The sequence below is a fragment of the Cervus elaphus genome, chromosome 15 (genome assembly GCF_910594005.1).
Source record: "Cervus elaphus chromosome 15, mCerEla1.1, whole genome shotgun sequence".
NCBI classification, from domain to species: Eukaryota; Metazoa; Chordata; class Mammalia; order Artiodactyla; family Cervidae; genus Cervus; species Cervus elaphus.
In genome coordinates, this window is record NC_057829.1 from 42,903,879 (window position 1) to 42,925,719 (window position 21,841).

Here is a 21,841-nt window from a genome sequence, read left to right on the forward strand (position 1 = left end):
TTAAGCAGTCATATGGGGGATGGATTTTGCAGGTCCCCCCTTGAGAGACAAGGGGTGCAAATCAATGTTGTATTTTGCTACTGAAACTCATTGAGTGTTCAGCATCTACCTAAGGACCCGGATCTCCACAGCTGCCACAGGGTGTGGAGAACCATGCTGGGCGCTCATAAACCCAACTCTGCTTGGGTCATGAGGAGACAACTCCACTTAGTGCAGGGCTTGCCCAATTTATGGGGAAAAAAATGCAACTTGGCCCAGGTCATCAGTGCCGGCCACACCTCCCGCCACCCACCCATGCCAGGAGCAGCCTCACCACTTCCTGGGATTGATTTCATCTCATCACATCATTTGGGTAAAAGAAAAGAAATTTCAGTCAGAAGCCAACTCAGCTCCCTTCCCCACATTTCTCCAAGAAAGTTGATTCTTAAGAATATCAAGAATGACTAAATGGAAAAGTACAGAGAGACAGAAGCAGAGAGAGACAGAGACACAGAGAGGTCACTGCATTTCTTTTCGGTCCATGTTTCTTATTCTCTCTACAGCCAGTTTTACCCTCAGAGCCTCACACCGGATAACTGGTCAGAATACGTCTTGTCTCAGGAAAGGGCAGAACCAGGGTTGAGCATCACTGTTTCCTTACCGTTGAAGCCCACGTTTGTGCTTCTCAGGTCAGAGGAATCGTTATCAAACATGTGCTTCCTGATCATGCAGAACTTCAGGGCCAGGAAGCCGGCTGATATGGCGATGCCCACAGCAGTCCCGATGATGGCATATTTGATATCTGGAGGGCAGGGAGGAATTGAACAAGGGGCTTTAATCAGTCATCACCCAGCAAAAGTCTTCCATACCTCCTTTTACATCGGAATGAAGTCCAAAGGCAAATACTTGGACCTTTACATTACACAGTCCAACCTGCTGCATGCATGTGTGTTCAGTTGCTCAGTTGTGTCCAACTCTTTTACAACTCCATGGAATGTAGCCCACCAGGCTCCTCTGTCCATGGAATTTGCCAGGCAAGAACACTGGAGTGGGTTGCCATTTCCTCCCCCAAGGTATCTTCACGACCCAGGAGTTGAACCCACGTCTCTTACATTGACAGGCAGATTCTTTACCACTGAGCCACCTGAGAAGTCCCAACCCACTGAGGCCAGCCTAATTTTCCAGTCTCCTGGGAACATGCTCCTTCCCTACCCCTCCACCCACACTGCATCTCCTCTTCCTGGAACTCCAACCCTGGTCCCTTCAGCTGTGGGGATCATTCCCAAGTGGCTTGTGGTTCCTTTCTCTGTCTTCTTGCAGTCATCCTCACTTATCCCTGCATCAGTTCACCCATGTGTATGCCGATTGCCTGCTCTGGCGAGTGCTGACGACAATTGAATGAGTCCCTGACTCCATCCTAAGGGGCCCGCAGTCAGCAGCGGAAGACAAGAGCTCACTCGAATGCCGAGTGACAAGGTGGGCTGATGTGGAAACTGACAGTCTTCCCAGAGGAGATGACATGGAAGGTGTACCATACCTGGAGAGCTGAACTCTGAGTTAGAGAGAGCCTGGGATGGTGCAAGTGGAGGGAGGCACTGGCCAGGGCAGAGCCTGCTATCTGGGGGCTCACGACTGCAGTGCAGGGCTGTTCATCTCACAGAGAGTGGGCAGAGGTGGCCCTGATGACTCATGCCCCCTTTGAGGACAGGCTCTTATTCAGTCCCATGCCCCCAGGATAAGGCCATGTTAGCCTCTCAGACAGGTCTGGGGGTGAACACTGCCCTGGTTCCATGATGACTGGGAGGAAACGGGTACCAAGATGCCCCACCTGCCCATGCATTTTGGAGTGCCTCCTCCTGCCCCTCAGCCCTGCATCCAGAATCCACTGGGCAGCCACCTACCAGTTTCAGCTCCAGCAGTCTTGCCTGTTGCTAACACTTGAGCGGCCCCAACATCTGCAAAGACAAAAATCCCAAATTCTGGTTAGAACAGAACTGCTGGCCAAGATCAGGCTGGGAGTCTCAGGCCAAAGCCCTGTCCCCAACCATCCACTCCAGTAGGTCTGGGGAAGTCTGCCACAGGAAACCTCCTATTCAGCCACCACATGCAGGAGCACAGAGGTGGTTCCTGATTGTCACAGTGTCCGGGAGCTTTGCTGGGATGTCAGAACCTCTGCCAAAGCAGGAATGAGAGTGTACTGAGTTAAGTTAAACCAGATCCTCTTAATCCCATTAGAAGACTGCTTTTTATTTCATTCGCTTTATAAAAGATCTTTTTTTTAGGTTAACAGTTTTTTTTAGCTGTAAGTTAAACCAGCTCTTTAACATGGTTTCTAAGACCCACACTGGGATCCCTGCCTGCCTCTCTAGTCTCTTTCTCACTCCCAAGAACCCTCTCACTCTGGCCAGACTGATTGATTCCAGTTCCCTACCAAGGCCAGGACCAGCTGCCTTTGATTCATATCCTTTGCCCAGCTCTATCTTCTCCCCTCTTCCTTCTTTACCTCATCTTGGTTCTGTGTCACTTTCTCCTGACACCCCACACCTGGCTTAGCTGCCCTTCTGGGTGCTTCACAGTGGCTGTACCTACGCATTGTAACTGACCACACCATTTACTTAAGAACATTATATAGCATTGCTGTGTGCCAGGCACTGTCCTCAGAGCTTCTCAACTATTCACCCACCGATGGGTCTCCTGGCTGGTCTTCCCCCTAGGCTGAGTGGCTCCCTGGGGAGTGCTTTATCCCCAGCATTTGACACAGTGTCTGGCCACAGGAGGCATTAATAGACATTTGATGAATGAATGAATCATGGTAACAGAGCATGCTGCAGGGGGGCTCACTCTTCTAGCCTAGACTTGAAACCTTAAGATAGGAGATGTGACTCACAAGCAGGGCCTTGGTCCCTGAAGATGGGCTCTAGAAGAGCTAGGATTGACCCACGGGCCTTGGAAAGTGTACATTAACTGACTCCTTACTCTGAGGCAGATAGTAGAGATAGCACTTGCATTAATACATTCAATATTCAAAACAAGAGCTCTGTGAGACAGGCACTGTCATTGCTACCATTTGATGAGTGAGGAATCCAGCACTGAAAAATTGAGGATGCACCCAAGGGCCAAAGAGAAGTGGAAAGTGGCAGCCCTGCCACCTTAACCCAAAGTCCCATGATGCCCTGAGAACTCAAATCCCAGGCAGCTAACTAATAGAATGATGCCAAAACCATCAAGACCGAGGACTGGAGGGCTGAGACAGGGCAGGTGGGTGGTGAGACCCAAACTCAACTCTTAGGCTCAAACTTCCAGGCAAAGTCAGAAATCCCTGTTGGTCCTAAAAGGGAGCAGCTGACTTCATTGAGAGGGACCACATCTTCCCCAACTTAGCTCCAACAGAAGTCCACCTCCTGACTCCTGACCTCATGGAGGGCCAACGGTGGCTGCTTGGTCACCAAAGTGACAAGACGTCCATGTGACCACGCTCAGTGCTGCCTAGGGGTTGGGCAGACACTCTACAGAGGACATCTTCTCTGAGTGCACTGATGGGGAAGGGACCATTGTAATAGACTTTAGGGGTTTTCTGATGGCCTCACCTGGTGATGAAAAAGCTGGAGGACTCTGAAGCAAAGGTACACAGCCTTGCTCTAGTCACTAGTCTTCTTGGAAATCTGGTGACTTCTGTCACTGATGGGCCCACACGGGCCCCATCCACTCACTCACATACCACAGACACCACAGAACACAATATGACCCTGGTTCTATCAGTTCTTTGAAGTCCCCCCTGAGCTTCATTGTTTCTTTACATTTATTCTTCACATTAATCCTGCCACTCTAGCCAGGTTGAAAACCTTTCCAGGGAATGGACAAAGCCTTGTATGTCACACACGGTTGGGCTAGGCTGCTAGAGTCACTGAATGGAACTGACTTCTGGGCTGATGCTGGAAACCCTGACTGGTGTGGCTGCATGCTCACCAGGGGGCCTTTCCAACACATCTACCCCACGCGGCCTTTGCTGGACAGAAGACAAGGGTCAGGGGAGGCAGGCATCAGTGTGTGGGGCCATGTCCACTAAGGGCCAGCCTCTCCCCCTGCCCCCTCAGACACAGACATTTCTCCTGGGTCCTCCCCCAGGGGTCTGCTCCTGGTGACCACGGCTCTGCATGACCATCACGCAGCAAAAAATCTTTACATGAGCCTGAAATGAAACTTGAACAGGGAAAGAAGAAAGGACATAGATCAGAAAGAGTGGAAAGGTGGAAAGAGTCAGAGAGACACAAGGACACATGGAGACAGAGGGACACACACAAACACTCTGCCAGAGAAGCTCAGACTGCTGATGAGCAGGCAGAGAAGGAAAGAGAGAAAGAACGCCTAGTGTCCAAAAAAGCCTGGCCCTGGCCTCCCCAGCAGCACCAGGCCCCCAGTCCTCATCAGGTTGCCCAGTATCCTTCATCAGTCTGCCCAGCAAATGCATCCTCCTGAATGCTCCAGTCTTTCTGCCCCTCAGGGGTCCCTGGCTCAGCTCAGCTCCCACTCTCACCCCCACAGTCTCAGGCTCCTTAGACCCCTCCCTCCATACTCTCTCCTGGGTCCACCCCAAGAGAGGAGGCTGCTCCTAGTCCCTGACCCCAAACAGGCTCCCTGGGCCTCAGGGACGGAGTGAAATCCAAGGTCAGAGACTGAGTGAGTGCCCTCCCTGGGGCTGCAGCTCAGACAGCTGCCGGTGCCAAACCCCAAGAGTGCATCAGCCATCTCCCATCTCAGTAATTCCTGCTAGCCATCCAGATGGCCACTTGGCGGCAGCCTTTTCCCTCCTCCGGGAGGGAAATCCTCCAAGCTGCCCTCCTCCTGTGCTCAGCATCTCAGCCTTGCATTCTAAGAGCCCTTGGTGAGGACCTGTCAGAACCACACTTATATCAGCCACCCCTACCCCCGCCTCCTGCCAAGATCATCACCTCCTGCACTGTAGACCCCTGCAAACCCCCAGGGATGATTTCCCCTGGCTCTGCAAGGTAGCTGGAGGATGGATTGCTGGTCTGCGAGCACAGCCAGAGGCCTCCTGACTGCTCCTGCTTCAGGTCTGTCAGAGACACAGAGGAAGCCACACCACATTTTCTTTACTGAAATTCTCTGGGTTCTCTCATGCAAACATGAATTGGCAGCTTAGTATCCAGAAAACAGTCTCTCAAAACCAGGGGAGAGTTCAAGGGGGTTGAGCAGGGGCTGACTGAACCAAGGCTGGTGTCCCAGGGGGCACACAGCGACCCTCTGACTGGTAGATTCACATGGCTGTAGTAGGCACATGCGTGCATACGTGCTAAGTCACTTCAGTCATGTCCAACTCCTTGCAACCCTATGGACTGTAGCCTGCCAGGCTCCTCTGTCCTTGGGATTCTCCAGGCCAGAATACTGGAGTGGGTTGCCACGCCCTCCTCCAGGGGATTTTCCTGACCAGGGATTGAACCCCATCTCTCATGTCTCTTGCATTGGCAGGCACAGTGCTGCCCAAATCTGGCTTGACAGTCAACACTGCACTAGGACTGTCTACACAGCCAGGTCAGAGTGCAGGAGCCAAGGTCCTGGGGCGCAGCTTTTGCTGGTGTGCAGAGTCGGACGTGACTTAGCGACTAAACAGCAGCAACAGCAGAGCAGAGAGTAGGGGCACTGCCTCTAGATGGGCCTGTGAGGCTCCAGGGCCTCTACCCACACGGTCCCCAACACGTTCAGGTCCAGCCCTGCACCCCGGCACTCTCACCAAACCACTCACCTGAGGCTATGCCTGCCCAGAAGATGGTGCCTTTTTCTAAGATGTACAAAGACACCATTGCAGCTCTGAGTCGAGTGGCTCTTCCTCCCAGGCCCCCTTTGGACAGGCAGCTGACAGAGACCTGATACCCCAGCCCTCCCTGCAAAACAGCCAGTGTCCCGCCCCTTCTCTGCAGCCCTTCCCCGCTACAGAGCACAATCTGTTCTCTACAAGTGGTTTCCCAACAGGAAGGAATCTCCTGCAAAAGTAAATAGTCCTGAGGCCTGGAGGCTCCTTGGCTCCCCCTCCTCCAGGACCGGGAGGTTAGCTCAGAGGAAGAAAGAGGCAAGGCTGCTCCGGGGAGTGAGTGGGAGGCACGGGGTGGCCTGCTCCATCTCAGCTGGAATCTGACCCCTGAGAGCCCATCCCCATCATCCAGACCTCCCGAGCTGCCCACACCTGTTGGGTCCACCCTTCCTGGGAGCTGGCCCTCTTCACCACCCTTATTTGGGCAGAATCAAGCTGTGTGTTTCCAGTTGTGGGGCAGTGGGCGTGCGTGCACGCAGATGTCGTTCTATAAGTATCTGGACTAAAAATAGGGAGAGGCTGCCCTAAGTGTTTGTCAATTGATGCCTGGTCATTTTCATCTTGAAACTTAAATATTACAGAATGGCTCCTAACTTTAGATCACATAAATTCCAATGTTCTCGGCCCAAGGAAGGAGTCTCATAACTAGAAAAGACATCTATCCTCTCCTAACAGAGTACACACATAGGAATGAAGTACCTTTGGTGTGCTCCTCATGGCCCTGGTGACCAGGGGGATCCAAGTGCTCTTGGACAAAAGACCCTGGCCCCCCCATGAAGGAGCTCACACAGTGATGGACAGACAAGACTGACACTGAAGAAAAGATGAGACTGCTGCGGGAGATGTTCAGCATCTTCCTGAAAACCTGCGTCCCCAGGAGCTGGAGGAAGTCTCAACAGGAGTGTGTGGGGTGAAAACTTGCCACGTGGTCCCTCCATTTCCTGGCCCTTTGGCTGCAGGCAACACCTTAGCTTTCTTTTGGGGAAACACCTGCCTGTGATTCCCTTGAGGCTGGTCCCAGGATGGACATGTGAACCATCCTGATTAGTCAGATATGACATCTTCCAGTGAGCAGTGACTGGTCAAGAGGTAATCCGACTCAGGTCAGTAAGACTCAACCCTGGGACTTTGTGGAAAATACTGAGAATGAAGAATGCCTTCTGGAATTGGTAACTTTGGGGTTGAGGGAGACCCACAGGCTAGAGGGAACCTGCTGAGACTGAAACCCCCACTGAATAGGGTCATGCTAGGTTTAGGTTTCGTCGTTAAGTCCTGTCTGACTCTTGCGACACCATGGACTATACAGCCCACCAGGTTCTTCTGTCCATGGGATTTCCCAGGCACAGTGGGTTGCCATTTCCTTCTCCAGGGGATCTTCCCAACCCATCAAGTGAACTCTGGTCTCCTGCCTTGCAGGCAGACTCTTACTGACTGAGCCACCAGAAAGGTTAGGCTAAGACCAAATCTAAGACAGGTTTTGAGCCCCTGAAACCAGCTGTGCCTGAAGCTCCTCTTCTTGACTTCTTAGTCACCTCAGTAAGGAAACACCTTTTTTATCTTATAGTCTAAACTGAGCTAAGTAAGTGTCATCTGCAAACATCCTGATGACTGAGGTGCCAGGTCCTTCACACAGCAGAGAGTGCTGTCTGTGAACCAGGAGCTCATGAGACAGCCTCAGATAAGCCCAACTATGATCCACCAGCTAAGCAAACCGATGTGCCTCTGGGCCTTTGCACATGCTGCCATTTGATGCAATACCTTTCTTGTCTCCATGGAAAGCTCTTACTTATCCTGCAAGACATAGCACAAAGCCACCCTCTGGAAGTCCCCTGCTCTCAGCTGGCTCAGGATCTCGCTGCAACCTCGTCACATATCTGCCCCTGCCCTGTCTGTACCGTCCCGCAGAATGCTCTAGGGCATGAAGGACACCCTTCCTAGCCCCAGTTCCTCCCCGGGCCCAGGATGATATGTCAGACTCCTCGGAGCTTAGTTTCTCCTCCAGGGAGGTGCAAGAGGAAGGTGAAAGGGGAGAATCTCGAACTGACGGGGAAGATTCCCCGAAATTACTGTTAAACCAGAAGTGGCTTGTGTGATAAGATCAAGTTTACAGTACTGAGTGATAATAATAAGGGCTCAGGAGGAAGTAAAATTCAGCCACAGAGAAATAGATCGTGTAACAGCATTGCTCCTATGACTCTGAGACCAGGAATACCTGTGGACCATGTGTGGAACACAGATGGGACATGTGGCTGCTATTGCTGTGGATACACCTGAGGCCCTGGTCCAAGTACCACACAGCCAGATCCCACTAGGAGAGAGGATTAGAAAGGGGAGTGGAAGTGCAGAGTGAGAGGGGATGCTCCCATTATGCTTCACATCCTGGAAAGAGCCTGGACCTCACTCTTCTCAGCTGAACATGGGCCCTGACACATAGAAAGGACTCACTCAGACAGCTTTCTTTCATCCGTTTGTCCCAAACCCTTCCTGCAGTGGAAGCTGACCCTGGGGTCCCAGTAGGGTTCAGGGCACACTTCTCTAATTGCGCTGGTTTGGGGGACGCTGGCAATCCCGTCTCTCCTCAGAGCTCACAGATGGGTCTTCTTCTTAGAAAAACCAGGTCAGTGGCCCTGGCCCTTTTGCCCCTTCCCGGGGCTGTGAGATGCTAGAAATTAGACATGTGAAACCCTAACACAGGATGGAGGCTCTAGTCCTCTCCTGAGCAGGATGCCAGAGGACTGTGAGTTGGTCTGGGTTATTCAGTGGCCCCTGCTCCCAGTGGCTGCTGGCTTTGCCCTGGGGTCTATGGCCTTCCTCTGACATTCTGTGACTTACAGGAACCTCAGGCTCCCGGCTCACAAACCTAGAAACCACCTTGAAACTGCTCTTCTTCAATACCCTTTTCCGATCTCAATAAAGAGGCTGCAGCTGCCAAACTTCAAGTAAACAGGACATTGTCATTCCTATCCCATAACTGTGGGCATTCCTTTCTTCCTATGAAAGCACCTAGACTTTGAGCAGAACACAAACCTGCAAAGCTGCACAGGTTTGAGAGATGGAAAGCAGAAGGAATGCAGAGGATCTAGGAGAACAAGGCAAAGATGGTTCCACGATGGGCCTGGGAGACTGGGGATGCCTCCTTGGTTTCCAGGGATCCCCATTCAGGGCAAGAGCACACTGAACCAGAAAGACCTTTCGCTCCCAAACCCAGCTCAGGACCTCCCAGGCCCTGGACTGCAGTGGGCCCTGACTCCTGGAAGATGGGCAGTGAGTAAGGAATTCCATGCAGGGGGTCCTTCCTTACGCACAGAAGCATACAGCCGTTAGCATCCAGAAGGACTAAGGGGGACCTAACCCAGCCTGGGCATCCGTGAAGGTCCCGGAGTGAGCACTATTTAAAAACAAAAGGAAAAGTAGGACGAAACCTTGGGAATAAAGAAAGTGGCTCAGTGGGTCAGAGCAGTGAGGGGGCATGGGTAAACTGAGGCTCTCAGTGCTTTCTAGAGGATGCAGACAGGAGAGGCAGCTGGGAAGGACCTAGAAGCAGGAGGCCACGGAAGGCCACCAGAAGGATGGAGGAGCCCATCTGAGGCAACAGAACACAAGGGGAAATGTCTCCAGCTTCCAGAAATAGCCTCATAATTAAGAGGAAAACATTAATGGTGGGTGACCAGACGGTATCAAAACTTGTGCCCACTTTATTTTTCCTGAGCAATCTTCGCTAATTAATTCTTAAAGATTCACACACTGGGATTAAAACACTCAGCTGCAGAAGCCAAACTGATCAATACCCTTCCAGGCTAATGGAGGGGCTGGAGGCAGGGAGCCGGCTCTGGCCCAAGGTGGAACCAAGGGTGCTCCAGGCCCTCAGAGTGCTCCCAAAGGGGTAGCAGGCCACAGGGAGTTCCAGCCATGCTCAGTGAGGAGTGGTGATGCATAAATGCTATCACCCCCAGCAGAAGAGCTGCTGAATCCTCAAGGGGGTCAAAGGTGCTTTGGAAGCTGGGAGGAGATTGAGGTTGCCCACTGGGGTGGGCAGTGATGTCCAGGAAAGCCTGGGTCAGAGGACCCCCCAGTTGGAACACCCAATCAATTCTACACTTACCAGTGGATGGGTTCTCTCCATCTTTGAATGTCTCTTGGGGGGACATGAAACCTACCTATACCCCCATGGTGGATGGGAAGGTGTGATGCTTGGAACCAGAACATCTGTGTCCCCTTTCTGCCCCTGCTCAGCCAGTGGCCATGGGCCCCTCATGGCTCCCATTTCAGTGGCCCCTGTGCAGTGGGGCTGACCACAGGAAGCCTGCCTGCCCACACAAGGACTGTGACTGCAAGGATGCCCTCACAGGTGGGTGGTGTAGACTGAAGTGTGGGCATGAACCATCCTCCATGGGCACTTGGCCACGGCTTGACACAGGGTCCTCAGCTTTCCAGAGGGCTGCAGGACAGGCGGGGACAGAGCATATCAGGAGGGGCTCTGGAGAGGCACTTGGATCAGAAAGGAGAAGGTCCTCCCCACCAAGGTCTCAGGTCTCTGCTGTTGCCTCTGAGAGACTATGGGGTTCCAGGTGGGGGTCGGCCCACCCACCAACATAGGGGCCTCAGACCAGAGAAAGCCTGTCTTCAGGAGCGATCTCAGGGCCCGCCTTTGCAGAGAGAGCAGGGGAGGCTGGAAGCAGTGCAGAATAACTAATTAATGATGGTAAAGTATTGTGGAAGAGGAAAGCGTTGCATAACCGCTAAGTGGTGGGGTTATTATTATTCATGCAATATTCATAGTGTGCTCTTCAGTCTCTGGGAAGCTTCGCTCTGGAGTCCTCGGGGACTTGGTGGAAGGGGGCATGTGCCCAGGGGGCGGGGCTGTGGGATGACAGCTGGCCTAGCCCTCAAGGAAGGGGCTGTGAAGCTGCAAAGGAAACAGCCACACCCAGCCAATGAAAGTCCAGGGAGCTTGGCAACTCTGAGCCGTCTGTCGCCATCACTGGGCCATACTGTGTGCCAAGGTCTGTGTCAGGCATTTCCACCATAGTTATCTTTTTAAAGGCTGCTTCTAACCTTTGCAGAAAACAAGGTACACCACACACCTAAATATTTAAAGATTAGAGATCAAGCCACATACAGGGCTGAACCGACTTCCTCCAGCACGGCCCTGTGGTCCACTCGCCAGGGGTCACCTTCTGGAAACGGAAGCTCAGCCCTGCCTACGGCCCCAAGGGCTGCCAAGGTCTTCTGAACAGAGCAGGGGGATGCTGGGCTTGACCTGGACCTGCTGGGAAGACCAGATCCCCAGGATTCAGGATGGAGCCTGGCTCAGTCTGACGCCCCCAAGGGCCTCACACCAACCCATGCCCTGCTTTTCCCAATGGACTCTGGGGCAGCATTAAGACATCGTCCCACCCTGGACCACCAAGCAGAGGGAGGGAGTGGAGCTACCTAGGCGTTGGGTCTGCATAGGAATGCCCTTGATCATTGAAATAAAAGCAGCAGCCCACCCTCAGTCTCTAGTTCACAGCTCCCCACCAAGCCGTGGTCCCCATCCCATCACACTCCCTCAGCACACACACACAGATCCCTCCCTTACATCTCTGTGCTGACCCAGTTCTGGAACTTTCAAGGATTTTCTAACATAACCAAAAAAAAGAAGAATTCTTGCATTTGTTTGTGTGTGTGATTTGGTGGCGGGAAATGGGGAGGAGCTCTAAAGCCAGGTAGGGGCACAGGTCTCTCTTAGGGACCACTGTCGTCCTTCCAGGGAAGTCCCAGTAGGTGAAAGCCGTGTCATGTCACACGGCTGAAAAAGCGCGCCCTGGGATTTGAACCAGAGCCGGCCAGGCTCCTCAGAGTCTCAGGCCAGCTCACAGTGTGGACGGTGGCTCCAGGCTGACCACAGGTTCTTAATGTGTCATGGGTGGCTCAGTGACAAGGGCTCATCTACAGCTCTGTAAGGGGGGGCTCTGTTCTTCGTACCCCAGGGTCGCCTCAGGGGCCCTCTCTGAGCATCTCCAGAACCTTCTCTGGGTCAGCTTAGCTGCCCAGGGCTGTCTCCACACAGCCTCAAACCAGTTGGTCCTACATCGTCTTCTGCAGCACAAGCTGTGACAGATGAGGCACCTTGGCCACACCCTGACCTCAGGCCACACGCAGTGGGAATGCTGGTGTGAGTGTGTAACGAGGCCTCAGAAGCCAGCATAGACCCTGCGGGTGAAGCCCAAGGTACATCCAGGCTGTCTTCTCTCCTAGGTGGTCTCCTTACTACTACCTCACCTGCTACACTGATCAGGGAGGTGGTGGGGCGGCTCTTCTTCCAGGGCTGCTAAAAGGCCCTCAGGGTAAGACCTGTTTCCTCCCGAGGCTCACACTCCTCCTCCAGCTAAGCCCTCCATCATCCCTGGCTGCACCTCACACTCCTCTCCAGACCACACTGCCTTCCCGCAGTCCTCTTGGGCCAACCAGATCTGTCCCTGCTCACGGTTTCTGCGGACTGGCTCCTGGAAGCCAAGCTTCTATTTCATGCAATAACCAACTCAAACAAGTGCAGTTGCTGGGCATGCGCTGAGCGGTAGTTGGCAAGATTGGATCCCTGACCTGACCGAGGTGACAGTGTGGCAGGGAGTGAGATCCCAAACAGGCATGGAAACAGCACTGGGAAAGAGCATCTCTGGGGTCCTGGGGTTGTGGGGTGGGGGGTGGCACATATCTCACAACAGAGGCATTATGAGACTGGACAGGAAACTGGACAGGAACTTGATGGATATTCTTGGGGTTGGGGAGCAGGAGCCCTGGGATGGGCCACATGATGGGCTAGGGAGGCCCAGTGACCACATAAATGCTTGTCAATCCTGGCAACAGCAGGAAGCTGCTGAAGGATTTTAGTCAGATAGAGGTATAATCAAATTGCTCTCAGGAAAACTCCTCTTCCAGGAAGCCCTCCTGGATACTCTAGTTTGGCTCAAGGTCTCCTCTCTTTTCCCTCCCTGTTCCTTCATCTCAGCACTTACCATAACACATTGCAACTGTCCTCTCCATGAACTGTCAACTCCTTCAGATTGGGGCCTGAAATCATGTACTTTTTGTGTCCTGGCAGAGTCTGGTGAAAATCACTATTTGGTTAACATAAGGGACAGCCCTGATGTCCACGTGTTCCAGTCCCTTGGTATAGCCCATGGGTCCAGTTCTAGGTCCTTCACCTCAAACCCTGGACATCAACTCCTTGATGACATGGCCCAAGGATTTGCACAGGTCTCTGAGGTGGGTGCAGTCAGGTTCCAGGCAAAAACTCCCCCAGCTGCTCATCTGTTTCATTCAGACAACAGGGAGAGCGCGAGCCCAGTTCATCTTACTGAGAACCATTAGCCGCTTATTTAATGGAATCAAATTTAATAAAAGAAGCAGTTCAAGCAATTCTGGTGGATAAATGAGGGCCTGGGTGTGACAGAGATGCTTACATGACTTTACAGAGGAAGCTTGCATGGTTTAATTTGAGAGCAAGTGAAGAAGTCTGCTGATCAGTGTGTTAGCCAGGTCAGCAACAGCTCTGAGCCTCTCAGCTGTGGCTCCCACTCAGGGTGCAAGGAACAGGGGAATATTCCTATAGACACACACACTGCTGAGGTGGCTCCTCCTGCCACATGGCACTTCCCTTCAGGAGTGTCTAGTATCAGGGATGTGTGTCTGAGAGACTGGAAACAAAAAGAGTAGAGAAAATCACTGAAACAAAAACCTGGTTCTTTGAAAAGATCAATCAGACTGACAAACGTCTAGCAAGACTAACAAAGGAAAAGAGAGAATATACCAATTACCAATAGCAGAAATGAATCAGGGAATCATACAGATCTTTCAGACCTCAGAAGGTTAATAAGAGAATACCATGAAAAACTCTACGCATAAAATCCTGATGACTTGGATAAAATGAACCAAATCCTCAAAAAGTACAAATATCACAACCCAACCAAATGAAATAGGATGAATAGTCTTGTAGCTATTAAGGAAATTAAATTCATAATCTACAAATTCCCAGAAATCTGCAAGACGAATTTCATGAGAGAATTCTAGCAAATGTTTGAAGAAAATATTCACGCCAATTCTGCACAGTTCCGTCCAGAAAATGGAAAGGAAATACTTCCTAATTGATTTTATGAAGCCAGCATTATTGTGACATTAAAACCAGACAAAATTAAATGTAAAAAAAAAAAGAAAACTGCAAACCAGTATCACTCATGAATATAGATTCAAAATATTATCAAATAGAATTCAGAAAGATAAAAGAATTATGCATCATGACCATATGGAGTCTATTTAGGGATGCAAGACTGGTTTGATATTCAAAAATCCATCGAAGTAATCCACCATAATTACAAGCTAATGAAGGAAAAATTGCCTGACTGTATAAAGTGATGCAGGAAAAGCATTTGACAAAATTCTACATCCATTCATGATAAAAAAAACTCTCAGAAACTAGGAATAGAGAAAAATTCCTTCAACTTGATAAAGAATATCTACCCCAATCCCTACAGCTAATATTATATTGAATACTTCATGGTGAAAAATGAAATATTTTTCCATTAAGATGGAGAATGTTCCTGTTAACATACTACTAGAAGTTCCTGCCAATCTAATAAAGCAAGAAAAGGAAATATAAGGCATACTTTTCAGAAAAAATTTAACTGTCCCTGCAGGTGATATTATGGTCTATGTAGGAAAATCTAAAAATTAAATCCTAAAACTAATAAGTCGATTCAGCAAGGGGGCAGGATAAAAGATGGACATATACAAATCAATTATACTTCTATACACTAACAACTACACATAGAGGAAATTTAAATACCATACAATTTATAATCACTCAAAAAAATACTTAGATGCAAGTCTGGTAATATATATACAATATCTAATATGCTAAACATTCCACAATGCTGAGAGAAAGTTAAAAGCATCCTAAATAATTAGTAATACATACTGACTTCATGAAAACTACAACATAATAAAGATGCCAGACTCCTCAAATTGATCTATAGATTTAGTGTAATTTCTATCAAAATTCCAGAAAGATTTTGGTTGATATAGATAAGATTATTCTAATATTTACCTAGAAAGGTAAGGGAACTATACTTGCTAAAATTTTTTTTTAATAGGAAGAGTAAAGTAGGAATGATCACTCTACCATTTTGGAACCTGTATACTTAACAGAAATCAGTACTGTGTGGTACTGGCAGAGGGACAGACACAGACATCAACAGAAAAGAGAAGATAGCACAGAAATATTTCACACAAATACGACCAACAGATTTTTGAGGAGCAAGCAAAATCAATTCAATAGAGGGACAACCTTTGTGTCAAACAATGGTGTTGGAGCAACTGGATATCCATAAGAGGGAAAGAGGGAGGCAGGGAGCGAGGGGAAAGAAAGAAGAGTAGAGAAGAAAGATAGAAAGGAAGAAAAAGAAAAAAATTACCTTGACTTAAATTCTCAAATGAATTCAAAATGGATCATAGATTTAACCATAAAATATAAAACTATATAACTTTTAAAAGAAAATGTAAGATAAAATTTTTGAGATTTAGGGCTTGGTGAAAACTCAGGTATCAAAAGCATGATACACTAAAGAAAAAAATCAGTAAATTGGGCAGTTAAAATTAAGTAGCTTTGTTTCATGAAAGACCCTGTGACAAGGATGAAGAGACAAGCTTGTGGCTGAGAGAAACTACTTGCAGGTCACGTATTTGACAAAGAACTCCAACCCCAAATATATTAAGAACTCTTAAGATTCTACAGTTAAAAAAAAAGCAGTCAAATTAAAAAATGGATAAAAATTATGAAGAGAATTCTTACCACATCAGGAAATTTCTCCTTGCCTTCCTGGGGTCCTAGCCCCTTCCTTTACCCTCTGCTGACTTTATAAGAAAGACTCTAGTGCATATTTTCTTTTGTTATATTTATGATCATTTGTTACATAGTCAAAGAGAATAGAGCAGGAATTCTTTCTCACTGGAATGCACATACCACATGATTCTGAACCATTGTCTTGGCAAGAATCTGGAACAGGGGAAAAGCTGTCAGGAAAGATTTTTACAAAGATCTCAGGGAGTAACAGCCAAGGCATAAAGTGATGACTTTGACTTGTAAGATAAAAACGAATTTAATTCTCTTTACCCCGGCCTTTGCCATCTTTTCATTATAAATTAAGGGGGGAGAAAAGCTTCTGCTCTCTTCAATAACTCTGCCTCCTCCAGTGAAGAATGTTTTAGGCACTGGAACATAATTAAAGTGATATTGTATTTCTTTTATTATCATGATTATAATAATACATAGATTTCAGCAGGTACTTTCCAACAGAATTAAAACGAAGACAGATGGCTGACATTTGGGTGGGAATTAGAGTCTACAGGAATATTTTATACAGCAGCTTTCTAAAAAGGAAGGTGCAAACCACTAATAAAATGCCTAGAAATTTCACTGGATATTTTCAATAGCTCTTCTTAGGGCAATATTTTAACAAAATTTTAAAATATTGATTGGTTGGTAGTTAAGTGGCAAATTATTTAGAATTGTGACAACTATTATCCAAAACCTGGTTGTAAGTCTTTTATCATTATGTCAAAAGTACATCAGCCTCTCTCAGGAAGCTGTCCTACACTTCCCAATGTGAAACCCTAAGGACGCAAGATCAGTTTATGGAGCTTTCTGATGGGGAATGGACCCCTGGAATCTGATCATTAGGATATCAGACAAACTCCCAATTGAGGAATGTTCCATGAAAAAGGGGAACAGAAACCCTCAAACATCAGTATCATAAACGAACAAAATTTGTGGAGATGTTCCAGGTTAAAGAAGATTAAAGAGAAAAGGCAAACTAACACAACACCAGATCCTCGCCACTGGCTCCTTGCCTGAGACACAGCGAAAGCTGCAAAGATCATTGTGAGGTCCCCTGAAATACTGGACTATGATAGAGTACATGAAAAATTTTGTCAGTGCTAACTTTCCTGAAGTTGGTAACTGTCCTGTGACTATAGTTTTGTGAGAGATTGTGCATGCTCAGTCACTCAGTGGTGTGTGTCTGACTCTCTGCTGCCCCATGGACTATATAGCCTATGAGGCCCCTCTGTCTGTGGAATTTTTCAGGCAAGTATGTAAGAGTGAGTTGCCATTTCATACTCCAGGGGATCTTCCCGACCCAGAGATTGAACCCTCATCTCCTGCATCTCCTGCATTGGCAGGAGGCTTCTTTACCACTGAACCCTATCTTCAGTTTTAAAAAATACACATTAAAAATAAATAAATAAATAAATAAAAAATACACATTAATGTATTTAGGGTTTTTTTAAAGTGATGTATATAAGTTAATCTCAAGTGGCTCAGGAAAAAAATCTCTGTGTGTATGTGTCTCTCTCTGTATATACGTATATGTATAAATATATCTACTATATATAATAGATATTTTCTGTTTCATAAAAACATAGCTATTATCTACATAAAGATCAATAGAGATTATAAATACAGGTATACATATAACCACGTTTGTTTTATCATGTGTTCTCCCTATCTACAGAGAGAGAGAGAGCATATGATAAAGCAAGTGAGGTCATTTGTTAAAGAAATCAGCAAATCGTACAACTGTTCTTTGCACTATTCTTATTCTTGCAAGTTTTCTTAAGTTTGATATTATTTTTAAATAAAAAATTGATAGTTTGAAAAGTCTTGTCAGTTTTTGCCTGATGATCCATTTTCTGTTCTTGACTGATGGGCCAAAAATATAGTCTTAGGGCATCAAAACACTTCCATTTGAATCCCAACATTCTCACTTACCTTGACCTCTGGTAAATTAGCAATAATGCTCTATTTCTTTGTTTCCTCCTCTGCAAAATGGGCATAATGATGCTGCTCATGAACAGTTCAGACACATATTAGATGAGTATAGAAGTATTGCAAAGTAGGAGAAAGAGGAAATACGATTAAATAAATGATAGGACAATTAATATTCCATAAAGAAAAAAACTAAAATTAGCCCTTACACAAAAATAAATTCCAAATAAACTAAAGACCTAATCATGAAAAATTCAACCACTTTAAAGTTTTTAAAAAAGTTTCTTAGGCAAGACAGAAAAACAAAACATACAAAAAGAAAAAGACCTAAATTTGACTGTATCACATTTAGAGACTTCTGCAAAGAATACCACAAATATAAAAGAAAAGCAGTAATACAAGAAAAGCAATAATAAGAGAAAATATTTGCAATGCATGACATAAACAAAAACTTAATATCCAGAAAAAGTTACATAAAAGACCAGTAACCAAGTAAAACTAGCAAGAAGTTCAGAGAAAAAGAAACCTGTCTGATAAGTACATAGAAAATGATTCTTCACACTAGCAATCAGAAATATATAACCTAAACCCTTATAAGTAATATTTCACAACTCTGGCAAAAAAAATTTAGAAATGTGACAATATCAAGTTTTATTGAATCAGTAGCAGGATAGATAATCCAGACCTCACTGGTGGAGAGCAATTCCGATGAAGAGGAGAATCACACATACCAATGAAAGTCACTCCTTTCCAGGCATGCCTCCTAAGGCGCACACTGCACATAGGTTCTAGAAGACCGGACCGATAAGGCTTATTGCAGCTACAGCTGTCATGAGAAAAGTTAGCAACAACGTGAACTGGGTCAGTACTGGAATGGATGACGACATTACTGTGTGGTATTTCAATAGACCCATACAGATAGTTAAGATGAAGACACCTGATTCATAGGCTCAGCGTGGGTAGATGACACAGATGTTACCCATGCTGTGAGGGGGTTCAGGTCAACCTTTTAACACCTAGAAAACAACACAGGAAGGAAGCACAGTCAAAGCAGGTGTGCTACTTCCTCTGGAGAGAGACGGAGGTAAGACAGAGGAAGTGAGACAAAGGGTTTAACTTCGCCTTTGATGCCCTGCTTCTTTGATGGATGTGCTCACTTACTCATCTCCTTTTAAACACGGATATCTTAAAAAAATAAAACCAAATTTTGAAATGTGTTAATTTAGGGTATTGTGTCCATGAATGTTTGTCACCTTGATCTAGATTTTAGAAATAGTTTCAAAATATTTGAGGACTGGTTTTTCAAAAGCTCTCCAACTACTCCATGTATGGGAAACAGTGGACCTGGGCTCTCTTCCCTGGCCCCAGGCAAGCCTGGATGTCACCGAGGTGAAAAGGTGGAGATGCCACTCCACCTCGCTGTGTCCCTAAAAGCCTTCTCATGTACAGTTCTAACATATACCCTGGGATGACCAGCCTGGTCTCCTGCCTTCACAGGCCATCTGTTAATGGGTTACACTAGATAATCCTTAGGTCACTTTCACCAGTCCATAAAGGGAAAATTTTGTTTGTCTTATAATTTTCAATAGGTTGGTAGTTATTCTTCTCTTCATAGAAATGTATTTATTGGAATGAATATATATAAACATTATGAAATTATCCAACACAAAGAAACTAAAAGATGACCCATAATTCTATTTCCTAAAAAGAGTCGAAGGATACTTTTAACCCATTTGCTATATTTCCTTCCCGTCAATTTTTGGAAAGCTAAGAAACCATGGGCAAAATACGACGACATAACTAAAACTCTGGAACTATGACTTTGTCTCTTCTCTTCTACCCAGATCAGTTCTGAGAAAGTTAAGTCTTTCATTGAAACTTACTGGATTCATTGGAAATTTTAGAGCATAATTGATTTAGCTGGGTTCTGACTGGTAATCAGTAGTTTCTGGTTTTCACTGTGATCAGCAGTGCTGAATAGCACCCTATTAAATATTTTGGGGAGCTTTTACCCTATTAGGTTATTAGGATGAGCTCCTGGAAGTGGAATTTTGGGATAGAAGGCTGTGAACAGCTTACATTTTGCTACAAATTACCAAATTGTGATTACAGAATCTGGTACTCAATAACTAATGCTCCCCTTACCTTAGACACTGGCTACATGCTTTAAATACGATAACAGATTGAATTCTCTCAACCTGTGGGGTCGGTACTCTTTATCCCCAAGTTACAGATGAGAAAACTGAGCACAGTGAGGATAAATATCCTACCCATGCTCTCTGGGCTCGTAAAGAGCAGAGCAAGGATTAACATGCAGTGTGTTTAGAGCTGGACGCACAAGACCAATCACTGCTATCTCTACTAGTAGTGTTTGAAAGCCCTAAACTGTTGTGATGCTTTGGCCAAGTATCACAATGCAAACCTCATCCACAAAACTCAGATAATAGGGGGACTAATTTCAGAGTTGTCCCGGAGACAGAATGAGCTAATGTAAGGTATTGAGCAGAATATATATGACTATGCAGCTTATCAGATGCACTCCAAAATGTTTGACGTTATTATTTCTTTTGTTATTTGTGAGCGTGAGCATTTTAAAGGTTTATTTCTATTTGTCATTCTTCAGTGAATTGCCTGTTCATATAATTTGCACCTTTTTTTCACGAGGCTCCTTAAATTTAACTTCTTCCCCCCATGCTTGTGTATCTACATAGGTCAAAAGCAGAAACAAGGGTTAAAACTTGCACTACCTTCTGGCACTTTTACCAGGTACACCTCCCGTGGTCTGTCCTGTACATCCTTAGTTCTGGCTGCCTGGGTTTCATCATCCTTTCATTGCCACCAACACTTGTTTTACATGCCATTTCCACATGTAAACTGACAGATGCCGAGGCTGCTATCTGTCTGACATGCTAACACCCGGAGGTCAAGAGCTTTATTCTCTCCTGGGCTTAGTGCAGGCTTTAGACAAAGTTCTGCCCATGAGAATAATTTTGCTCATGTCCAGGATACAGGCTGTTACTCGAGAGACAGAACATTAAATCGAGACAGACTGCTTGCCTCTGAGTCTTGACTCTGTGCAAGCTTTGGCAAAGAGCTTCTTTGTGTAGATGACAGACATCCATTGCCTTTTTAAGAAATAACAGTTGACGTTAAAGACAATTTTGCAAAGAGTCTCAAGACTCTTTCCTTTTCTGTTATCTATGCATTTTTCTAGCCATCACTCTGTCTTGATTTCTATCTCTTTTGGGTTTTTCCTCTCTGTTTCTCTGGCCTGATTTTTCTCCCTCTATATCTCCCTGTTTTTCTATTAGTCTCTGCCTCTCTCCCTTCTTTCCTCTTTTGATCACAGGATTAAAAATGACTTTAAAAAACAAATACCTCTGAGTAAATAAGAGCACGCTTTATTGCATAATAAGACTGATTCACCATTAACAATAGAAAAGCATCTACATATCTACATTTTCTCATTTTACATAATTATTTTCATTTGACTTAATTAAATTTAACTTAATTTTCACACAATCCTAGAAGGTAAACATTATTATTCTCCCTTTTATTGGTTCAGAAACTGAGACTCTAAGAAGCTCTGTTTTGCCAGCGGTGGAGCCACAGTTTAAAGCTAGATTTGTCTAGGTCTCAACCCCAGAGCTTTTTCTGCCACAGGAAACGTCTTGTCCTCTGCAGCCCCAGAAGCATTTGTCAGCTGCAGCTGGAGTGAAACAGACCAAAAACTTTCCTCACTGTCCCATCAAAGTGAGAAAAGCCATCTGTCCAAAGGGACACATGCGTTCTTGAGGGACTGAGACCCAGCGGGCTAGCAAGCCCCAGTTTCTGACTCACCGTGGAGCCCCCGCCCCAGCCAAGAAAGGGGAACGTGAGCCCCCTTTCTACACACCACTTACCAAGGAGAAGGAGGAGGACTCTCAGCATTCTGGCCGCAGAGTGCATGTTGGCGTTCCGCTCAGGGCTTCTTAAAAGGGCAGAAAGGGGTGACTATGTGACCCAAAGCTCTGGGGAGGCCAAGTCCCACGTGACAGATGGGGAAGGAAGCTGCCGCCACAGCCCAACACTGCTAGTTCCTCTCAGCCCTGTCATCCCAGCAAGTGCAGGCAGCCAAGGGGAGCTGGTCCACAATGAGGGCATCTGGGGTGAGAAGGGGGCACGGGGGGAACAGGACTGATCATTACCCAGTATTATCTCCTACGATCTTCCCCTCACAAGTGTGACTGGGT

At 46.8% G+C, this 21,841-nt stretch overlaps 1 protein-coding gene across 8 annotated transcripts in view; it reads right to left on the reverse strand.

Moving 5' to 3' along the window:
• The window catches only part of TMEM273 (transmembrane protein 273), a 29,596-nt gene extending 7,958 nt beyond the window's left edge, over positions 1-21,638 (reverse strand). For all 8 annotated transcript variants that reach the window (XR_006345496.1, XR_006345497.1, XM_043926699.1 and 5 more), the window contains exons 1-3: positions 21,512-21,638; positions 1,881-1,934; positions 641-781 (exon numbers count right to left, since the gene is read on the reverse strand). Coding sequence is in view for 6 of the 8 variants with exons in the window: in XM_043926699.1 (XP_043782634.1) it covers positions 641-781; positions 1,881-1,934; positions 21,512-21,557 (241 nt within the window). In the remaining 2 variants the exon portion in view is untranslated. The remainder of the gene's footprint in view (positions 1-640; positions 782-1,880; positions 1,935-21,511) is intronic.
• Between the last annotated feature and the right edge of the window lie 203 nt (positions 21,639-21,841).